The sequence below is a fragment of the Pholcus phalangioides genome, unplaced genomic scaffold, assembly GCF_987345545.1.
Source record: "Pholcus phalangioides strain wild (caught in Gottingen) unplaced genomic scaffold, Ppha-v1.0 ptg000018l_1, whole genome shotgun sequence".
NCBI classification, from domain to species: domain Eukaryota; kingdom Metazoa; phylum Arthropoda; class Arachnida; order Araneae; family Pholcidae; genus Pholcus; species Pholcus phalangioides.
Genome location: NW_028301611.1, coordinates 18,800,249 through 18,819,320, shown reverse-complemented (window position 1 = coordinate 18,819,320; position 19,072 = coordinate 18,800,249). Strand labels below are relative to the sequence as shown.

The following is a 19,072-nucleotide window of genomic DNA, read 5'->3' as shown; positions in this document are numbered from 1 at the left end:
AGTCTGCGATCAAGATATATGCTGCCCAGGTACTTACCTTAGGGTGTAGGCATGGTGCGTCCGTGCTTCCGATCCAGCTAGTGGGAGTGGTTTACTTATTCCGGGAGGATGCACATAGTGCGAGCCGGCTTTCCGCTGCTGTATTTTATAATGTATATATTTTTTACTCGTCAAACCGGCGGCAGGGAAAAAGCAAAAAAAAAAAAAAAAAAAAAAATGCTGACGTAGAAAAACCAGTTTCGATTTGGCTTTTACACTGTCGGCATTGTATTTTGCCTTTTCATCTTGAAAACAATATTCGTTGTTCATTCCGTTTCTTTTCCAGCCGCATGTAATGCATCAAAGATTAGTTTATTCTGCAAATTATTTCACCAAATCTGTTCACAGTTTGAATTTCATTAATAAATCATTTGTTCCAATTTTTTTTTCAATTATTATTTTGGCAAAATAGGCAATTACCTTTGATGGGTTTTTACCGTTTTTGGAAAAACCAAATATAGGCCTAATATAATTATTTTATAACTATAAAAAATATTTTGAGATTAAGTTCTCTTTAACCAAAAGAAAAAGGAAAAAAAACATATGTGGTGAATATCGTCATCTTTTCTTCTAACTACTAATTGATATTGAAAGATTCTCTCACCATATTTACGAAATTACCAATTTCAAATTTACGAGAGTACCAAGTTTGGGTTTTCAAAAGAAAATTGGCAAATACCATTTTATTTTTAATCAATAAAAATCATTATATTCTATCGCTCGCAAACTAGTTCAAATACTAGTTCTCAACAGACGCAGAATCTTTAACCGGGCAGAAAAATTCTTTCCCGAGAATTTTCTGCTTCTCACAGCAGGTTCGCTTAAAACGGCGACACGCTATGGAAATGAACCTATCGTTTCCCGCATTCCCATTGGACAGATCGCTACCGATGCCCGAATCGGAAAGACCAATAAATTTTTCCCGTTAATCGTTCGAAACCTGAAAATTGAAAAAGTTGAAAGTCAGGTTTTTTTTAACCAATCGGAGACGACGCGGGTTTCCAGAATCGGAAACACGCACGCACTATGTGTGCACCCTTAGAGAGAACCCTCATTACAGGTGTCAAGTTATCAACCGGTCTCAGCAAAAATCCAGATACCTGTCTAACCGAATCGATGTGAGCTGGCTGAACACTAAGACTGTCCATATTTGATTCTGACCGCGAGCATCTGACTTTTTAGGATGCATTCCCCCCCCCCCTCGGTGCGGAAAATTATTCCGCACCATATTGCCATGATTCTGAAAATTTTCGACTTCCAGCACCTCAACAGCAACTGTGGAAGGCATCTGCAGTGGATGCGAGAGTGGAATAAATGTGCTCATCCGACCTCAGCCATGCCTGGATCAATGTTCCTCTATCTTTTCAAAGCTGCAGATCAAGGAAAATAGTTGAGTGATTTCACTGACCGGCTGCGGACCAGCAAAAAGAAAAGCATAAATAGAAGGAATAGTTTTAGGACCGGAAATGAAGGAGTAAATATTGAATTAGGAAATATATTTTGTGGACCAGAGAAAACACATAAACGGGGAAAAAGTAATTTGCTGACAGGAAAAAAATTAATAAAAGCGAGAAATAATTTTCATAACGGCAAAAAAATATGTATGATATAGTATTAGGACCAGACAGAAATAAATAAATAGAGGGAATAATTTGCTGACAGGCAAAATACATAAAATTGCGTACGAGAAGTCTGCATTTGCTCGAATGTAACCGATCAGCTTATTGGTTGTATTTGTCAAGTTTTATAAAATCAATTTCACAAAACATTCATAGTGTAAGCACGGCCTAAAAAGTATTAATTTTCAATTGAACTCGAGGGAAAAAATATTTTCCATGTATAATGCATTATGATGGTGATTGATCAAAACAACAATCGAGTAATCAGAACCATTAATGCGGCTTGTTGCTAATTAGGGAAAAATAGCAATAACGGAACTGGGAAAAACAACTGGGACGTTTCGGCATGTATAAATTATATCAATATCGTAAATGTTTTTAATGAAGTTAATTTCAGCGCATCTACGTAGGTTCTAACTGAATCCTCAAAATCTGGAGCCACTTTAAAGCATTTATGAGATCGAATGTTCATAGTGTGCTCTAATTTCATATTATGTACAGTATATATATTATCATATAATTTATTATATATACTTTATACGATGTATATAATTTCAAAGTAAATCTCAACTCGTAATATAATCTGGACCAACGATTGCGACAATTAACAACCGATCTCAGTCTTAGCCAACTTGTGACGATGGTTGGATCGTTTGTCCAATTATGATGATAATGTATTTTTCTTTTTTCACAATAACAACAACAAATAGTTATGGGAGTGTTCTGCAAAATGTCATGGCAAACACTTACAATCAAACGTGAATAAACTCACGGACACACACGTACGAAACACTTCGCGTTGTCATCATCAAGTCTTTCTTGTGTCTTCCGGTATTTTTTTTTCCGAGATTCTTGAAATTTTTTTCAAGTTTTTTTCCATCTTTTGTCATTACATCATTTTTTTTTCCGCCTTTGACTCAAGGTATGGTGTAATTAGACTTCTGTCATTAATTTACTCGTTGAACGCTGATATGTAAATCATGACTTTTATAAACGGTGTCTATCTTTATTCAGTGTTCATAAGAAATCAAAAAGCTGCAACAAACAAGAGAATATTATGAATAAATATAGAATTGTGATATAAGTAGAGAAGAAAATTTAGGAAGCTCCTAGGACAAAAAATTGGTTACCTGAAGAATTTGGGCCCTTATACTGTATACTTGAATAAATATAGATGGCCGAAGACACGGTGTCGAGGCGATCGAACACATGCTGCTCAGATGGAGCCCCTCAGATGAGTGTAATACCGTTTTGTCCACGAGAAAACTTACACGACGTGGGTCACTGATCACAAGATACTCGTTTCACGATCGCCGAAATATTTCTCCATATTTTCTGGGACAAGGTTGAATGATGGGTGATCATGCGTTTCGATTTAACTTGCATATTCTATCAGAAAAGTTCTCTGATCTAACCTTCATACTTTCGCTTTTCACTGGAATGTGTATAATATGGGTCACCAACACACATGTGAATGTGTGTCGGAGTATAAAGTACCCTCTAAAAAAACTCGATTTATTTTTGTTTCCCTTGGGGAATTAAAACAGCTGTGATCTGCCTAATTCTTCCATATAATGGGATACGGGAACTTCACATCTCAATGTCGCTAATCAGGGCACATCAATCGCATATTCCCTTATTACGGTGTTCCTACAACGCATGAGAGGAGCAATCAACCTCGTTTATTCCACACAGGTGAGTCTCTTCCCTCATTCTGTAGAGTGAGACGAATTTGGAATCTGATTCCTGTAACTCCTTAGCCGTAATGAATAGTCTACAATAAATCCTCTTCTTCAATGTGTTGTATGGGTATACCCATAGTTTTCTTCTATTTCTTCTTTTATAGCGGAGATTAATAGTGTAGGTTAATGGAATTGTCTTCACCGTGCTATAATTGCTAAACATATGATTTTTCCCCCGGCAACTCGAGTCGTTTAGTCTCACAGTCTCTTATACTCCAGACCTATTTGAGCATCTCCGTGTGAGAAGGGCCTTACAGTGGTAGTGTTTGCAAGTTCAGTGTAGATAACGTGGGATGTGTTTGAACCAAAATGGGCGACTATGCACTTATCAACGCTGAAAGCCATGCTACATTCATCAACCCATGCTACAATCATATTTATATTGGTCTGAAACAACTCCCAACTGATTTGATTAATGATACCCACCACTTTTTCTTAGCTTCAGTCATCTGCGAATTTACTAACAATCCCATTGTTACCTGGATCGAATATACCGATAAAAAGTGACTATGGGAACAAAGGAAACTTCCTTGAGAGAATTCAACTGCCACCTGACCAATCAGAAAATTCTCTGTTCACTGTAACCTGATGTGACCTATCCTACGATCACGATTCTATCCATTTTAACAAGTTCTTTCCACATGGAATTTCATATCATATATCAATATATCCAGTAGCTGGATAACTAAGTTTTCACCTAGGTTTTCTTTTCAGCGTACCATTGTAGGTTGCCATTCCGGTGTATGACGAAAGAAACATCCCCATGAACGTCTTAATGCATGACATTTCAGACGGTTACTGGAATAAAACTGGGTTTTTTGGCATTGAAAATATTTGGGAATAACAACACAATTCGAACAGGATCCACAAAATTCACGGTTTAATTGAAATCAATTAAAAATCTTTGGGGGATCGATTTCAGCATCTCTCTAAAAGCCAAAAAAATCTATCTTCCAATTCAGAGTCATTCCCGAACAAATAGCTATCATCATAGATGCTTCCACTGCATAAACGATCATGTTCAACTCAGTCCACATCAAACTGCAGCTTGATCGTTCTGCGTCACAAATGTACACGCAATGGTGTAATCGTTTGTCCTAATTTCAGGTAACTAATATTTCGTCCAAGAGCTTATTTGCATACGGTGCATAGCTATTATATGCATATGACGTATGATCTAACGAAATGTGAAAAAGTAAGAGTACGTACATGTGCACGATACGTGCAATCTAGTACAAGGGACACGGAGGCAGCGAGCAGTACTTCCTCTCTATCTTGGGGCCGCAGGGCGCACCGCTGTTCTTCGGAGGCTGTTTTACCGTCTTCGTCCTCTGCTGGATCCCTCCTTGACCGCAAGTCCTCGAACAAGGTGTCCAATCCGACCACGGGTTCAATATGCAGTCTACGGCTGCGGAAAAAGATACCACCACACATGTATGAGCTGTACACAAATCCTAAGCTTATCTCACTGCTTTCTCACTTAGTCAAGTACAAAGATTTACTTACCTTTAGCATCTTCTGTCCTGTTCGCTGTAATTAAAAATTAAACTCAATTAAAAATTTAATTAACATTAGAAAATATATAAAATCCAATAGCGTGAATAAATACAACACAGCATCGTTCCGACTTTTAAAAATCTAAGCGTACATCTTAATGGTGCTAAGTAGGCGAAAAATCTATGACATATTTTAGAAATTAATAAAAGAAAACCCAACCAATCGACATAAAAATATGTGGTGCATTGAAATTCTCTCTATGGCGAGTTTTCTGTTTATTTTCACTAAATTGAAAAAGTTCAAAATTTTACTCACAGATGGCGCTGTATCATTAAATAACTCGACATAACACATTGGTCGATAGATTGGGAAAAATGGACCCTTGGTATGACCACCTTGGTCCCCCAGATCTAACCCCAATCCGTCTCTGTTTTGGTGAGATTATGTATGTGAAAGAAAATTTACGCCACACGTGTAACAACATCGAGGAACTGAAGACTTTTCTTTCTTTATTTCAAACCGAACACGGACCAGGCTTTATCAGTTTTAGCCAATTTTATACATTGCCCCTCTGAAGGGGGCGGGACCGTGTCGGAGCTGAAGACTGGAATCTTGGAAGTGATCGAGATTCTTCAGCAATCGATGTCAGCAGATACGATATTGGAATGAAATCGAATATCGTTTAGTTTAGATCAGTGTTTCCCAAAGTGGAAAATACACCCTCCCCTTCTCCGGGGAGTGATGGAATCGTTCAGGGGGGTATTAGAAACTATGGTTGTAATTCAGAATCCTGCGGATTAGCATAAGTCAGTGGCAATGAGAACAAAGGAAAAATCCGAAGAAGGTGACGGTTAGGACAAAACAGTTTGGAAAACTTATTTTGATGTAGCGCGATCAACAAGAGGTACTCATATTGAAATGTAGTAATGTAGTAGCTCTGTTTGCGTCGCATTTTATACATTATGGCGAGTTCTTTTTATGATACAGTAACACCTGTGAGTGAACTTTTAAATTATTTTTTTTCAAATTTAGCAAAGTGTCGTTATAAGCTCATTTTCGGAGGGTATACGCAAATATCTGATGCCACAGAAATGCAGCTCAATACAAAAGGCTTGGTGAAGACGCTGCTCTCCACTTTAGGTCAACCAAGGTAAAAAATAACGCAACTGGGGTCAAATTTTAGAAATGAACTATTTTAGGCTGCCCTTGCCTTCCAAAAGTGGCTCTCCCACTTGTCTCCCAGACTGAAAATTTAATTAATTATAAATCCTGAACTTTCAGGTTTTACATGGTTCAGGCTTGGGTTCACTTTAGTTACATTCACGCCAGTTTATATTTACACTTGTAATGGGTCAATTACAATCTACCCTAATTTTACAATCTATGGGTTATGTCTGTACATTCGACTTGGCTTCGTGAAACGTTAGACTTTCTACCACACGACGCGTGAAACTTAACTTCCGAAGTTAGTTTTAAATAGCAATTTATCCATGTATCTTATTTTATCACCTTACACGTACTAAAAGTACAGAGATGGTTTACTGCCAATTTTAAATTTTTAGCTTCGTTCAGTCGCGCACAAGGCATTTTGCTACCCTTTCACACGTTGTCATCTTGTGCCTCTCTTCACCGCACTAGTTGCAACGTTCAATTTTGCGACAATTTTTGGCCGAGCGCCCGTGCTGTCGGCATCGCAAGCACTGAAGGAGTTTGAGATACTCCACAACTGTGCCCCGGTGCCAGCTGAAAGTGCCAGTATTTTAGTGCAAACCTCTCTTCCTTTTACGTCGATTGATTGAATTTTTTTAAATCAATTTTTAATATGTGTCATGAGACTCTTTCGCCCACCCTACATATTTGAGACACTTTGCTTACGACATGGTGGGTTGTCCTTGCATTTTCTCCTCTGAACCAGTTTGGTGGGACAAGGTTTCCCGCCGTTCTCTGGGTTGAGCTTGATCATCCTGCGTCGCTCTTTCCTGCCGTTGCCGCACGTGTGCGAACACGGACTCCATTCTGACCAGGGTGTCACCACGCAGTCAATCGTAGGAGGCTGGTCCTTGTGGTCTAAGGGCAATGCTCCGGGAGGTGCCAGGTGCGTCAGCGCTGATAGTGGGGCTGCAACGGCATTTTCACCTTCATCAATATGGTCAAGCAACAGCCAAAGGTATGAGAGAGAAAAAAAAACCAAAAAGGGTGTTCTGTAGAATTTCAGTAGTTTTCTAATACTTTATTTGCAGTGTTATTAGACACTTTTTTTAATATCTTTTGATATATCTGTGATATAAGATATACAGGGCGTTTAAATTGTTTGTCCACAGGCCTATCTTTGCAACAGTTCGCTTTAGACGTATTACCGGTTACAGAAAGTTGTCAAATCACATAGTTTTTAAAAATGTATTCATAAAAAGAAAATTCAGGAAATTAACTTTTCATACAGTCCCCGTGTACTAAAAATTCCAATTTGTTGAATATAGACCATGCTCTGGAAATTCATTTACAAAAACTCCATATCGGGTTCACAAATTGTGAAAACGTAAATTACATGCAAAGCTTAAAAATTCTGTTAAAAGTGTAATTGTCATAAGAACTAAAAAAAATAAGGTATAGTGTTTCACGCTTTAATAATTCCTAATAATAATGCCTTTCCTGTCAAGTTTTTCACAGTGAAACCAACTTTCTATTTTCATTTCTCATGTGACCATTGGTTTGACGTTGAAACCAGCAACTCGCACGTTTCATGGAATTTTATTCTATTTACTAAAGAGAAATTTACAATACGTTGTGTGTTTTTTAATTGCACTATTTTGCCATCAAAGATTTAATAATGATTAATTTTGTCCAACAGCGACGAAAAACATCTGACACAGAAAAGCGACGAAAACAATTTATCTTCTAACTACACAGTAAAATAATACATTCAGTATGTGTGTGTGTGAGAGAGAGATCATTTTATTTGTCTACAGTCCCTAAAAATAAAAATTTTCACACACATGCAGACAAGCCAATGCATACTTGTCAACATCAGTCACCGAAAATAGAAACTTTAATGTTTGATATTTTGAGATATATTGCATTTAATAGTATGGGCAAATTACTTTTCTTTTAACAGGTTCTACAAATATCTAATTGGAAGTTTTGGCACACAGAGAATATACAAAAATTCAATTTTTCCAAAATTTTTTTCTATGTATACGACTCTTCAAAATTGATTTTTATTCAATTACATGTCATGGTATTTTATCATGCACGCAACCTTATGTTTTACAGTTCTTTCATTTTTAAATTCACAAAAAAATGGGTATCAGAGATATGAAAAACTTTATACAGGATAGCGCATACAATCAAGAGCATGTGTAAAAAAATCTGAAATGAACTGATAGTTAAATAATACTTTTAGTGATATTTCTATTACAGCATAGTTTTTCACCATGTTAAAAATGAGACCCCCCTTAAAGCTTTTTGCTATAAGAAGTATTCGTGTAAAGTCAGCGGTTGGAGAGATCCTTTAGACAAATAATATGCGTCAACCTGTGCGAACTCGTAAACTTAGAGACTTGAAGTAATTTTTGCGGATAATGACACTTGTTACACGAGAAAAAAAAATCAAGGAAATAAATCAATTGATGGACTTCATAATGACAGCAATAACACTTCGGTAAAGGGGTAATTATGTGTCGCGGCCACGAATATTTTGTCATAACCGAAAAAATGCCAGGTACTTAAACTAATCACCGTACTCATTTCTGTTTTTCAACCGGCAAATATCGCTTTACTCGCAACAAAATCACTTAACATTTTTTTCTAAAGCGTTAAAGTCAATTTATATTTAGAACCGTGCCGTAAGGTGTATTTATTTTTCAACCTAATGTGAATGTCAGATGTTTTGCCACGCTACAGTTGTCGCGGACCAGAATCGGTTCCCGACGTAGACCGATGGACATTCTTTGTGAGTTCTCATCGACAGAACGTCGAGAAAATGTCTTTCTTTTTGGATCTATTGAGCTGAGAAGAAACCATCTTAAAATACCGAATAATATTTCTTTTCTTTCAAATTCATTACTATTACTACTATGTTGGTAATTCGGTAAACCGAAAATCAACTGATTGATTATATTTCTTTCTAAGCGAGAGATCACGTTTAGTGTTAGGATCCGGTTTCATGTTCAGTTTGCTCAGTTCCTCTGAGGAAACTGTGATTTGATTAAATAGGCTGTTCATTGAGGAGTGTCAAAATTATTTCTGAAAGCGAAGAATGCAAAAGTACATTCATGCACGTTAGTTCGAGTCTAAGCAAATCAAATGAATTTGTGCGGAAAAAACTTTTGGAGTGGTCAAAGTCTTACTAACATTTTCAAAATGTTGACACCTTCGGTTAATCATCATGTGGCAATTCACTACCATATGGTTGCATAAGTTCATAAGCGGATATATACCCCTTAAAAGGGAGTGGGGGCAATCACTTAGGGTGTGTCTAGTCATCGGGGAGGCGGTAAATGTCCACCTCCCCACCTATGTCAATAACACAATTTTTTTTCTTAACGGGAAGCACCTCCAACCCACTCTGTATCCGTCTATGTATGGTTGTCATTGAAGAGTTGAGGACCTTTCGATTTGTTCTGCAGTGAAAATCGTTTTCATTGCAAAAGCCGAGCTATTTCATTCGTTAACAACTCCGTTAGGAAAGAATTCCCAACGGACGTATGGCTTGCTATATTGTCCCTATTACATTAAAAGTCTCATTACATTTTTGAAAATTCATTACTTTCTGAAAAATTGTTGGAATTTTCTTGTGTTTGTGGGCATAAAACAAAACGTTTTAGAAAACCAATAATTTTTTTCCAAAAAGATTTCGGGATGAAATAAATATGGCTATAGTAATCCTTACAAAACACATAGAAACATATTGCACATACACATGTAATATACACAATGATAAACTAAAATTAAAGGCTTGAAACAGACCACAGACCAGTCCTTTCTCCAGGTTCACTTTCGCATCTTTCATGGCGTAGGCGTAAGCAATAGCTGAAGGAGGCAGTGAAGCTCTCACGTAGTCTTTTTTATTATTATTATTATCACGTATTGAACGTAACAAACGGATTTTTTCACGCATATATCCAAGCACAAGCAAAATGGTGCCAAAGCGCAGCATGCACAGAAAAACAAAGTAACAAGCAATGAGAGCAGAATAAAAATAAATTACACGTTAATGTTAAACAGAGACAAAGGTAGGGAAAGATAAAGAGATTCTAACATAACAAAAGAAAGGATCCTGGTGCTTTGGAATTAAGAAAAAGCAGTGAGTGAGACATTTTTAGTTTGCATGGCAGCTTCACGTAGGAGGTATAAAATTCATAAATAGTAACCAAACGAGTGTTAAAGTATCATACGGTATAACGCCCCCACTAATTTTTAAATATCTTACTCAACGGCCTGCACCGTTACGACCGTACTGACGACCATTAGTCTGAGTTGGACTATTTATCACTAGATCTATGAAGCTCGTGGCTTGATTGCCACGAGTGGTGTCAGATTTTCCGCTAGATCTGTGGAGAGTACGGTTCCGCATGCCAGGAGTGATATCAGGTTTATCGCTAGAGCTGTGGAGCGTACGGTTCCGCATGCCAAGAATGATATCAGGTTTATCGCTAGAACTGTGGAGCGTACGGTTCTGAATGCCACGAGTGATACCAGGTTTATCGCTAGAACTGTGGAGTGTACGGTTCCGCATGCCATGAGTGATATCAGGTTTATCGCTAGAAATGTGGAGTGTACGGTTCTGCATGCCAGGAGTGATATCAGGTTTATCGCTAGAACTGTGGAGCGTACGGTTCCGCATGCCATGAGTAATATCAGGTTTATCGCTAGACATACAAAGTAAACGGTCCCTAATGCCACGAGTGATATCAGGTTTATCACTACATCTGTGAAGCTTGTGGTTTGATTGCCATGAGTGATGTCAGATTTATCGCTAGATATGTGGAGTACACGACTCGAATGACACGAGTGATATAAGGTTTATCTCTAGATCTGTGGAATGTACAGTTCCGAATGTCACGGGTGATGCCGGATTTATCGCTAGATCTGTGGAGTGCATGTTTCGAATGCCATGAGTGATGCTAGGTTTATCTCTAAGATCGGAGAAAAGTATTTTTCGATTTCCATGGATGATGTCAGATTTACCGCAAGATCTGTGAAGTGTATTTTTCGATATTGTCATGTTCGATTGTCGATAGATCTGTGAAGTGTATGGCCTGAATGCCATGAGTGATGTCGAATTTCATAAGTTTGTGAGGGAATTCAAAGAAGCCTGAGACAGTGTGCGCGCATGGCGATTCACGTTCTGGCTGGCAGCTATTTTGTTTTTCGTAAAAACGGTTTTTTAGACAACATAATTCATATAGTCTCTAGAAAATTCCTGAACAATCTCACGCATTTATGAACTTTTCAATCACTTACACTGTGATTCAACTTCAGAGATCTGACGTTTAATCTCCACATATTCTACTTTCCCTTCTGTCCGAAAGCGAATAACGGACGTTATTTCACAGACAATGAAGAGTATAAAATTTTGCGAACGCTTGTGTTTTCAAAAGATATCACGCAAAGTTCCAATATTTTGAAAAATACCTATCTTATTTGCTTTGTCTGTGCTCAAGTATTGTATCAAAAAACCAACCGGTACAGTATATTCATATGTTCACGCGTGTATGGGAGAAATACACCAAAAGTATGAACTTTCTCATACTTTTGGAATTTCATAATATTTCAACGAAGAAACTTAGAGCCGATGAACATTCCATTAAAGTTAATAGAAACATCAGATGCTCTGGTTATGGATTTGAAATTTAGAGATAATAATTTACATTAAGGAGTCTTCAACGTTTTGCATTCGAGGGCCACCTCAATATTTGCGCAAAGTTACACGGGCCACATTTAATGTGAGGGGTTGATCACAGGGTGTGGACAGTCCCTACTCCTGTGACTATACAATGAGTGGTTTTGGTAAAATTTGAATATATTTACACAAAATGAAAAGAGGTTTAAATGAATTATATATTTATATAATTACACTAAGTAACTATCAAATACGTTGACAAATTTAAGAGGTCGCTCACTGACAAAATCGGACTGATAGTCGAGTGTTGTGCAATAGCACCCAAGGCTACCAGTCTGATTTTGAAGAAAAAAAAAACGATTTCCACCTTGGAAATAGCAAATTCCTCAACAAATTTATTCTAAGGTTTACCCCTCGACCACTGTTGATAAAAAAATTTCTGATGAAATTCAGAAAATTTTAATAAATTATCCTCTTATTGGTTTAGAATGGAAACTGATGAGTCTAGATTCTGGTCAAGATTTTATTTTTCTACAGGTATACAACTGTTCACAACATAAGAAAAAATGGCCACAATTAATGAGAATTTTGTGATCATGATTTCAGACGCCAGAATGTTGATTTCATTTTCCATTAATCAGTATCTTGGTGGAATACGGGTTGAAGACCCCTAATTTACATGAACTAGAAACTTCATGATATTAATACAAAATATAACTGCACCATGTCTAAGGCCAGGATTACATTATAAACGTTTGATAAAAGATCCTTTATAAAACTTGAAAAATTCAACCAATAGGTGTATCGGTTTCATTCGAGTAAATACAACTGGTGATCTTATTGGTTGAATTTTTCACGTTTTATCACAGAGCTTTTATTACATTTTTATAGTGTAATCCCGGCCTTAAATGTATTTTAAAGCAAGTCGTGCAGGTGTGAAACATTTCTGTTTGATATTATCTCATGCAATAATGCGTATCTTAATCCTTGGGTATTCAATTACTGTCTGATCTTACACAATAACTCTCAGACAAATTGCAATTGGATGAGCTCTCTAAATACATCTTATTCATTAATTTTTTGGTGCATTTGATTCCTTTATTTACGAGTACGCGAATATAGTGTTTATAGTTAGTCATGAGCTACTTTTTCAAATGTCTCATTATAAGCTTGGCCATATTAATGCGTTTTTAAGATGAGTAAACCGTCTAAATTAATGAAATTGTCTCATCACTTGGTCAGTTTTGGTCGTAAAAGATTATTATTTTTGTTTCATGTGTCAGTGCATGGTGATATATTTATCAGATATGTAAAGGGGCAACACCTCCGATTCGCCATCGACGGCAAACCGGATAACACTGAAGATTCGACCATCTCCACAGAAATTCTACCCGACAGACCCAACACGACCCAGGCTCTGTCCCCCCCGGCATATAAGCCTTTTACCCGTGTGGGTTGAGTCATGCTGGGGAGAAAGCTACCCAGCAGAAAACCTACCAACAGAAATTCTACCCAGCACAATAATCTCGTGAATAGATGCTCGCGATTTAAAATCCAATGAAAGGGCAACGCCACTCTCGCACAACTTGTGCCAAGATTGCCAATTGACCTCCTAATTAGAGTGATAAAAGCACAAAAGCGAACTACCAAGGCAACTTGCACTAAGATGGTATCACATACATCAAGCTCTCTTACCCGAGCGCAACAGAACCGATACAAAACCACTTTAGTGCAACTCGCACTGAAGTGATATCGCGCAAAAGGTACGCCCGCTCAAACTAGCACGAACCGATTAGTACAACTTGTGCATGCAAAGACAAAATGCACAAACTCTTGGAAGTTAAGGTCCTAAAAGGTTAGAACCCCGTCGTCTAACTGGAAGTTCTTTAATCCTCTGAAGCGTACAGAGTTACATCGCTCCAGCATCTTTCACCAGGGGAAACTTGCAAGACAAAAAGGAATACGTAAGTATTGAAATTTCTTAATTTTCCATAATTTATTTTTTCGACGTAAGGTGATGTGCTCTCGGTAGAAATTCGCGAGCTAAAAATGCAGAATTTAATTCGAGTGGGAGCAGCTTCATTTCGATGTAACTAATCGGCTTATTTTGGAGATTATCCTGACATTTCAGAGAGGATTTTCTTTCATTTCACTTCTAAAAGGAATCGTGCCTTATTAATTATCGGCTTTGAACATGCTTGGAAACTATCGGAATACACACACACATTCATGGTCACAGCAACTAAAATATTCCTTTTGATACGTTTTTGTATTAGAATTTAAACTTCTTCAATGCATCCACAGGATAGCTAAATAGTTTGAAGACGTAGATGAGAATGAATTCTTGATGTAAGGAAAGTCCCGGTGCTTGACTAATCAGTTTAATCGTTCGTTAAAAATGAATGATATTCTAAGCTTCCAGAACTCTCCAGTAAAAAGGACAATAAATCCCAAGAATATAAAACTGCAAACTCTCGCGTGTTCTCTCCGTCTCTGGAACACAAACGAACGTAACTTTAATTACACTCTGATCTCGACGGACGAACGTATTCTGATGATAGTGATAATCCTCAGTTCCACAAATGCCGAGCAAACACAAGTTTCTTCGCGGAGAATCACCACGGAATCTAACGAGACCCTATGGGCATGAAATCGTAACTTTTCCAGGAAATCTGAACGGAGAACCTAAGAGGCCGTAAATATCTCATATTTACGTGGCCGAGCGTAAAATTGCAACTTTATGGTATGAACGGGTTGAAGAGGGATCATCGGTTCACTATAAAGAGAGTCCATCTCGCATGATTGCTCCCGGAGGAGCGATATTGTATATAGGATGCGTGTGTCTGTCTTCGTTCTTATGAGACTGAGATTAGTTCTGATGTTTTCCGTAAGTATTATATTGCCATCATGAACTCGAGAGATAGATATATATTATTGCGTATAATAGTAGAGATCATTACCTCTGAGCATGACCTCGCACATGCGGTTGCAGTCAGCGTAGCGTTCGAAATTGTTTCTGTTGCCCCTGCATCCACCGTAGATGAATTGCAGGCACATGGTTTTGCCGACGTCGTAGTACCACCTCGGAAAATATCCACGACAAGGGCCGACCTCCTTTGGCTGCATACATATCTCTAAGATTAGAAAACAAACAGCATTGCGCCATTACAATGTAATAACTTTCGACTTTGTCATTTTTTACAGCATTGCAAGGGATGTGTTTCGAAGGAAACATGGAAGGTTTTTCCGAATAAGAAAAGGAAATTTTTTTTTTCCAAGAGTGAGGCATATACTGTATAAGCTATAAATCAGGAGTAACTATTAACTTGAAACTCTGTTCAGCCTGATAGTATTCCCAGGAAAATTAGATTCTCCATTTCTGAACCTGAATTATGACTATGAACTCGAGTCATAATGGATCTGCTCAGTCTGACGGTATCCCCCAAATATTGCATCCTCCACTTATGAATCTGTAATAGGACTATTGATAGCCTGAATCTGTTCGGCCTGAACGCATCTCAGGAAAATTTTAGTCTCCATTTGTGAATCTGAATTATGACTATGAATAGCCTGAATCTGTTCAGCCTGACAGTATCCCAGGAAAATTTTAGCTTCCATTTGTGAACCCGAATTATGACTATTATGACTATCTGTAGCCTGAATATGTTCAGCCTGACAGTATTCCCAGGAAAAGTGGATCCTCCATTTGCGAATTCTGACAAAGATATAGTAGATCCTCCATTTGTGTGTATGTGTGTGTGTGTGAATTCTGATAAGGAGTAGATATTCCATTTGTTGATCTGAATTAAGACTACTAATAGTCTGAATCTGTTCAGCTTGATATTCTGAGGAAAATTGCATGTTTCATTTTCCTATCTGATTAACCACTATAGATAGCTTAAATCTGTTCAGCGTCACAGTATTCCCAAGAAAAGTAGATCCTCCATTTGCAAATCAGAATTAAGACGATTTATAGCCTGAATCTGTTCAGCCTGGCAGTGTTGGTTCCCTAGAAAATTAGGTCTTTCATTTGTGAATCTGAATTTAGATAATAAATAACCGGAATCCGTACAGCCTAACAGTATTCCCAGGAAATTCAGATTCCCCATTTGTGAATCTGAATCATGACTATTGATAGTCTGAATCTGTTCAGCCTGAAATTATTTCCAAGAAAATTAGAACCTCCATTTGTTAATCTTTATCATGACTATTGATAGTGTGAGTTTTGATAGCATGTGCACTTACTTTTGGCTTCGGTGGGGTTGAGCGTGCAGTCAGGCTTGTCGGCAGTGCAGGCAGCTTTCTGCATGAGTTCCACATTGCACATACTCAGGGCGGCTGGGCTCAGGTAGAGCCTCGTTCGCACTTTTAGACCCTTACCGCACGTCACTGTACACGGAGACCACTCGGACCAGTGCGTTACCGCACACTGAGGATCTACCTGTGGATTACATATACCTATATATATTTACATACTCGTATAATCTATATACACATATAGTATCTGAAGCGAATATATTGTATTATTCACTAATAAGCTTTTTGCATTTGTGCCCGAGGAATTTCTTACAGAAAATCTTTTTCTCAGTTGCTAATACGTGTAGTATACGCATGTAGTTTCACGAGAACCCTGTAGTGGCGATGACATTGTAGATTGTGGGAAATGTTCTCTGAATATCGTCAAAATTTTTCTCTGTTCCTTCACTGTATACTAGCTGCTGTTATAACCGCATACACAATTTAATAACATCATCTGGAGGCGATAAAATCGGTTTCCCCCCTCTCTTAAGGCTCTTTTCTCACAGGGATATTAATTTTGTCTGAATATACGAAGACTCGGTATATATGTATGCAAATGTAAATACAAATACAACGCCACAACAGGCAAAATGCCCAACGAGGTGGCTGAGATATCCAGGCGACCCAACACTTTTATTTCTACAACGCTATATAGTGAAGACGGTCTCATCCCTTTGAACTTGCTCTTCCACCTTGGCTCAGTGAGCGTGGTCTCGGATCAGGTGTGTGACGTCACTCCTCCAATGCCTTTTAACTAAAGCCACATTGAAATACCAGGGTAGCCAATGATCATAGATCTTTTCTGTCAGGGCGATGACGTCAGCTGGTACCAACTCCTGCGCATCATGAAACAGCCCTTATTATACATAGTCCTGATATTTATATGGCACCACGAACACAATGATACTTGAGGATTGACGACTCGAATACCTACGCGACCAGTTGATTAGTGACTTGGTATGTTAAGCCCCGTTCACATGTGTAAGATTGGGGGTCGCTTTGGTGACAATTACCGGCATGGCAACTTTTTTCCCCTCGTAGGGGAAAAAAAAGGTAAGAGGAAAGCTCATCAAAAAAGGCCCATCTTTCTTGGGGTGGATTGGTGGTCGACACCGACCTTCTATCCCATAATCCTTTGCGCAGCGAAAACTACTGTAATCGTCTTCGTCAGCCATCTTGAATCAAGCACTTCCGTTAAACCCACGTAACCAATGACGACTTCCGGAAACAAGAGGGGGGGGGGGATTACTGGCATAAACTAAACGTCATGTGAATGGTTTGTAGCGAAAATCTCCGTTATCGGAAACTTCTCGGGATGTTTTATTGCACATACGAACGGGGCTTTAGTATTCTTGTTACTCCAGTATCGCGGCTCTGAAATATTTCTTTGTACTAGTAGTGAATTCTTTCGCGAATAGATGGCACACTGAATATTCCATGACGCTTCTTCTTATGCATTCAAATGATCGTTTTTCAGTTAGGTTGATCGTTTACCGTTCTTGTGTATTCGAATTTCTTCTCGCGTCTTTGCACGTCCATGCACTAACAAAACGGTTAAGATTTTAACGTCTCATCTATCTCTTGCACATTGCATTTTCGAATATTCATGTGAACTGAAAACGACGTTATTTTCAATCAGTCTCTTGGGTTTCGAAGTGAGCTTAGTAGCACCGTGTGAAGAAAAAAGGTCAACTCGAGTTGTTCAATTGACAACTGAACTCTGGGCTACTCGAGATCGATTTGTGTATCCACGTGTGAGGTTATTTCAGTCAATGGAGACACAATGATTATCAAACGGTGGTTCATCACTGGTGTGCAATGGCACTTATATAATTGCAAATTGGCTCCCAGCTCCGTATTCGGGATTGTTCTGCGCAAGTTGCTCGATATTGTGCAATGAAAGAGAAAAATGAGGTTTGAGATGTAGAGAACCGTTTCATATTCGTTTCATATTACTGTAATTGAAACTTACGCTACCATTGATTTCACACGAATATGAAAAGTCTCCTCAATCAAATGAATCTCACTGAAATATGCACAGTTACGGTAAGCACTGATAAATGTAACTTAATGCTACTATTTGAAGTAACGCAAATATTTCTCACGCACACAATCAATCACACCCATTTTTCAAGCAAAAAAAAATTTGACAGGTTAGTTTACACACACACAAAAGTGGCAAATTCTCTAACTATCGCATAGTTAGATTGACGTGCACATTAAAAAAAATATCCAAAATCATTATAAAAACAGACGCTGGTGAATTGGATGGAGGACAATCGTCTTTTGTCAAGCAACAATCATTGTTTTAGGAAAGAAAAGTCTTGCATTTACAATATACATTGTTTTTTTTCGCTTTATAATCATGTGCTAAAGCGTTAGGAAAGTGCAGGAATGTTGACGTTTTGAACGTTGATTTTCAAAAAGCGCTTGATAAGATGACGATAAATCTTTGTAATGCTGAGAAATAATTATAGAATGGTAGTTATTACAATGGTAGCATTCATACGGGGTTAAGGAATAGGACATATGCCACACTGACTTTTGTTGTGCTGAGGGTTCTCGGACTGGCCAGACGCCAAGAATGTTAAAATGTTTGTAATTCTGACAGAAAAATATATTATCACGTGTTAAGGGCTCGAGGATGTTAGTACTTATTATTCAGATGTTTCGTTAGTAAGGGTAAGAGTTTCACTCCATTAAGATTTTATTGATAGTTTTAGTAATTTTAAGCTTTTTCTCATTTGATTCTTTTTGACATCCAGTACAAGAGACGCACTGTCAGCAAGTGCCACGATCCGTCAATTAGCTTATCATTGGTCTCTTCGAGTTGGATCTTCATCGACTTTTGTGGATTTTTCTCGTTCTTCTTCTTGCGGTCTGATTTTTTCTGTTTCTTCGTTTTTTTCCGTTTCTTCGTCGTGACCTATAACAGACATATCAGACCAGAAATTTCACCAGCAATAAGTGAAATATGAATGTTCAGGTCTCTTCAAAAAACGAAAGTATATATTTATTGATATGCCTCTTTCGAA

At 38.0% G+C, this 19,072-nt stretch overlaps 1 protein-coding gene across 6 annotated transcripts in view; it reads right to left on the bottom strand.

Annotated features, from left to right (window-relative positions):
• Window positions 1–2,585: 2,585 nt before the first annotated feature.
• LOC149071797 (spondin-1-like) overlaps window positions 2,586–19,072 on the bottom strand; it is a 130,903-nt gene continuing 114,416 nt past the window's right edge. For 2 of the 6 annotated variants that reach the window (XM_089247959.1, XM_089247960.1), the window contains exons 11-18: window positions 18,817–18,963; window positions 15,984–16,179; window positions 14,699–14,872; window positions 9,863–9,955; window positions 6,773–7,015; window positions 4,907–4,930; window positions 4,610–4,808; window positions 2,586–2,693 (exon numbers count right to left, since the gene is read on the bottom strand). In XM_089247959.1, coding sequence (XP_089104085.1) covers window positions 4,630–4,808; window positions 4,907–4,930; window positions 6,773–7,015; window positions 9,863–9,955; window positions 14,699–14,872; window positions 15,984–16,179; window positions 18,817–18,963 — 1,056 coding nt within the window. In that variant the 3' untranslated portion in view covers window positions 2,586–2,693; window positions 4,610–4,629. Of the gene's footprint in view, window positions 2,694–4,609; window positions 4,809–4,906; window positions 4,931–6,772; window positions 7,034–9,862; window positions 9,956–14,698; window positions 14,873–15,983; window positions 16,180–18,816; window positions 18,964–19,072 lie in introns of all 6 variants that reach the window. The other 4 variants (XM_089247963.1, XM_089247964.1, XM_089247961.1 and 1 more) reach the window with 3 other exon arrangements.